Consider the following 2,660-nt stretch of genomic DNA (forward strand, 5'->3'; position numbering starts at 1 on the left):
TTTTTTTTTACTCAATCACTAAAATGTAATATGTATTTTACACTTACAACACATGTTAATTCAGCCTATCCACAATTCCTGTGCTCATTAGCTATATGTAGCTAGTAGCTACTGTATTGAATAGCACAGACTGAGAGAAAGGTTTCTCACTCTCGGCACTATTGACATTTTGGACCTGATAATTTTTTTTTTCTTTTTTTGAGACGGAGTCTCGCTCTGTCACGCAGGCTGGAGTGCAGTGGCGCAATCTCGGCTCACTGCAACCTCTGCCTCCTAGGTTCAAGCAATTCTCCTGCCTCAGCCTCTTGAGTAGCTGGGACTATAGGCGCCTGCCACCACGCCTGGCTAACTTTTGTATTTTTAGTAGAGATGAGGTTTCACCATATTGGCCAGGCTGGTCTCAAACTCCTGACCTTGTGATCTGCCTGCTTCGGCCTCCCAAATTGCTAGGATTACAGGCGTGAGCCACTGTGCCCGGCCAGACTTGATAATTCTTTGTTGCGGGCTCCTGTGCACTGTGCGTGATTAGCTGCATCTCTGGTCTCCACCCTCTAGATGACAGTAGCAATTCTCCCCCAGTTGTTGCAACTGAACATGTCTGCAGACATTGACAAATGTCTTCGTGGTAGTGGGGCAAAATTGTCTCCAGTTGAGAGCCAAAGGTCTAGAAAAATTAGGGAAAAAATACATGTGTGAAATGAGTCTTAGGATGATCTGAGAGGAAATTTTCATTTTAGAACCAAACACTGAACCATGACAGTAATACTTATAACAATTAAAAGTCTATCCAGTTCCCATGCTCTAAATTCACAAAAAGGAGAAAGAAGAGAGGAAGAGGAGGGGTGGCAGAAGGAGAGAGAAATGAGAAGAAGGAGAAGACAGAAAAGGAGAAGCCTCTTTTTATATACCTTTGTGCTTATTTTGGGCCCCTATCCACAGAAAAAAATATTGACCCAGCATTGAGCCCACTTTGGTGGCTGGCATCAATATGTAATTATTTCAAAAACCCTGAGGATCTTGACTTTGAAAATAAGGCAGTGCTTGGGTTACAACATGCCTCAGACAATGACTGTCGGTTCAGGTTGTTGGGGACACCCAGTGTTCTCAATCCTAGAACTGCTTACTTCAAATAACAGCATTTCATATCAGAAGCAATGAGATGCCAAACTCTGGGTGCACTGATCTCTTCCAGAGTCTCTCTTATCAACCAGGACCTCGATCATTGGAAGCCTCAGCTAACTACACAATGTTTTTGAAGTCCTTAACTTTGTATATGTATATATATAAAGTCTACATAAATATATATAACTTCATATATAAAGAATTTTGAAAACATATATATAAGCTTTATACATATATTAAGGACTTTGAAAACATTAAATATATGTGTGCATGTGTGTATATATATATATATATACACACAAAAAAATCAAAATTATAGCAGATTAATTCAAGGAAAGAGAAAAAAGTGGGGAAGGGCTGAAGGGAAGAACTGAATCAAGAACATATCTTGGAATACCTAACACTTGTTATAATCTTATCCACCTGAATTTATATGTGTCTATACAATATTCAGAATGTTGACTTTTAGGTACAAGAAGATCCTGAATCATCAAAAAATAGCCTATTGTTTTCACTCTACTTCACAGTTTTTTTAAGTTTCTTTAACAACAAGAGCTAAAAGCTAAACGGTTTCTAGTTGCCCCTTGGTTAATAAGAACATTACACTAACCAGGAGTTTCCACTCCTCAAGTGTTCTAGCTCATGGGGGATTTACTTCAACTGAGCTCATCTGAAGATACTAAGAGTCTAGCTGTTGAGCTTCCACACTAGGTACTCTAGGTACAGCAGACAACAATCTGTGTCATTCCAAGTATCTTCCCAGGGACACTTAGGACTATTGGTATAGGAGGAATCGTTCAAGTGGCTCCGGCAGACGTAGCTTGTGGATGGCTTGATGACATGCTCGACCGAGACACTTCCGGACACACAGGCGGCAGAGCTGGGAAAGAGCAGGTGGGCCTGAGAGAGAAATGAAAATGGTGTTAACTTCACAGTGGTGGGAGATGGTGTGGAAGGGGGAAATCAGAGAACTGGAAGAGGGGAAGCTTTCTAAAAGCAGAAGAGAAGCTGGATCGGTATAGGAACTATAGAATGATGTAGCAGACACTAAATACAGACAGCGGATCCCGATTTGCCCCTCCGGAAAGGATGCATTTCTTTAAGATGATCTTCCAAGGGTACTTGGATTACCAATGCTGAAGAATGAGGCTAACCAGAGGCAAGTTAGGAATGCAGTGTGGGGTCTAAAGGGAATGCATCTCATTAATGTATTGAATGTGCCAACGAAAGTAATACACTGGGCCGGGCGCGGTGGCTCACGCCTGTAATCCCAGCACTTTGGGAGGCCGAGGTGGGCGAATCACGTGGTCAGGAGATTGAGACCATCCTGGCTAACACGGTGAAACCCCGTCTCTACTAAAAAAAATACAAAAAATTAGCCGTGCATGGTGGCGGGCGCCTGTAGTCCCAGCTACTTGGGAGGCTGAGGCAGGAGAATGGCCTGAACCCGGGAGGCAGAGCTTGCAGTGAGCCGAGATGGCGCCACTGCATTCCAACCTAGAGACAGAGTGAGACTCCATGTCAAAAAAAAAAAAAAA

The 2,660-nt window shown here is 42.6% G+C and overlaps 1 protein-coding gene across 1 annotated transcript in view; it reads right to left on the bottom strand.

Annotated features, from left to right (window-relative positions):
• Window positions 1-1,590: 1,590 nt before the first annotated feature.
• ASB11 (ankyrin repeat and SOCS box containing 11) overlaps window positions 1,591-2,660 on the bottom strand; it is a 41,422-nt gene continuing 40,352 nt past the window's right edge. Inside the window, exon 9 of the mRNA XM_017888574.1 lies at window positions 1,591-2,022. Coding sequence (XP_017744063.1) covers window positions 1,898-2,022 — 125 coding nt within the window. The 3' untranslated portion in view covers window positions 1,591-1,897. The remainder of the gene's footprint in view (window positions 2,023-2,660) is intronic.

Source organism: Rhinopithecus bieti, unplaced genomic scaffold, assembly GCF_001698545.2.
Source record: "Rhinopithecus bieti isolate Rb0 unplaced genomic scaffold, ASM169854v2 scaffold_18471, whole genome shotgun sequence".
In the NCBI taxonomy this organism is placed as follows: Eukaryota; Metazoa; Chordata; class Mammalia; order Primates; family Cercopithecidae; genus Rhinopithecus; species Rhinopithecus bieti.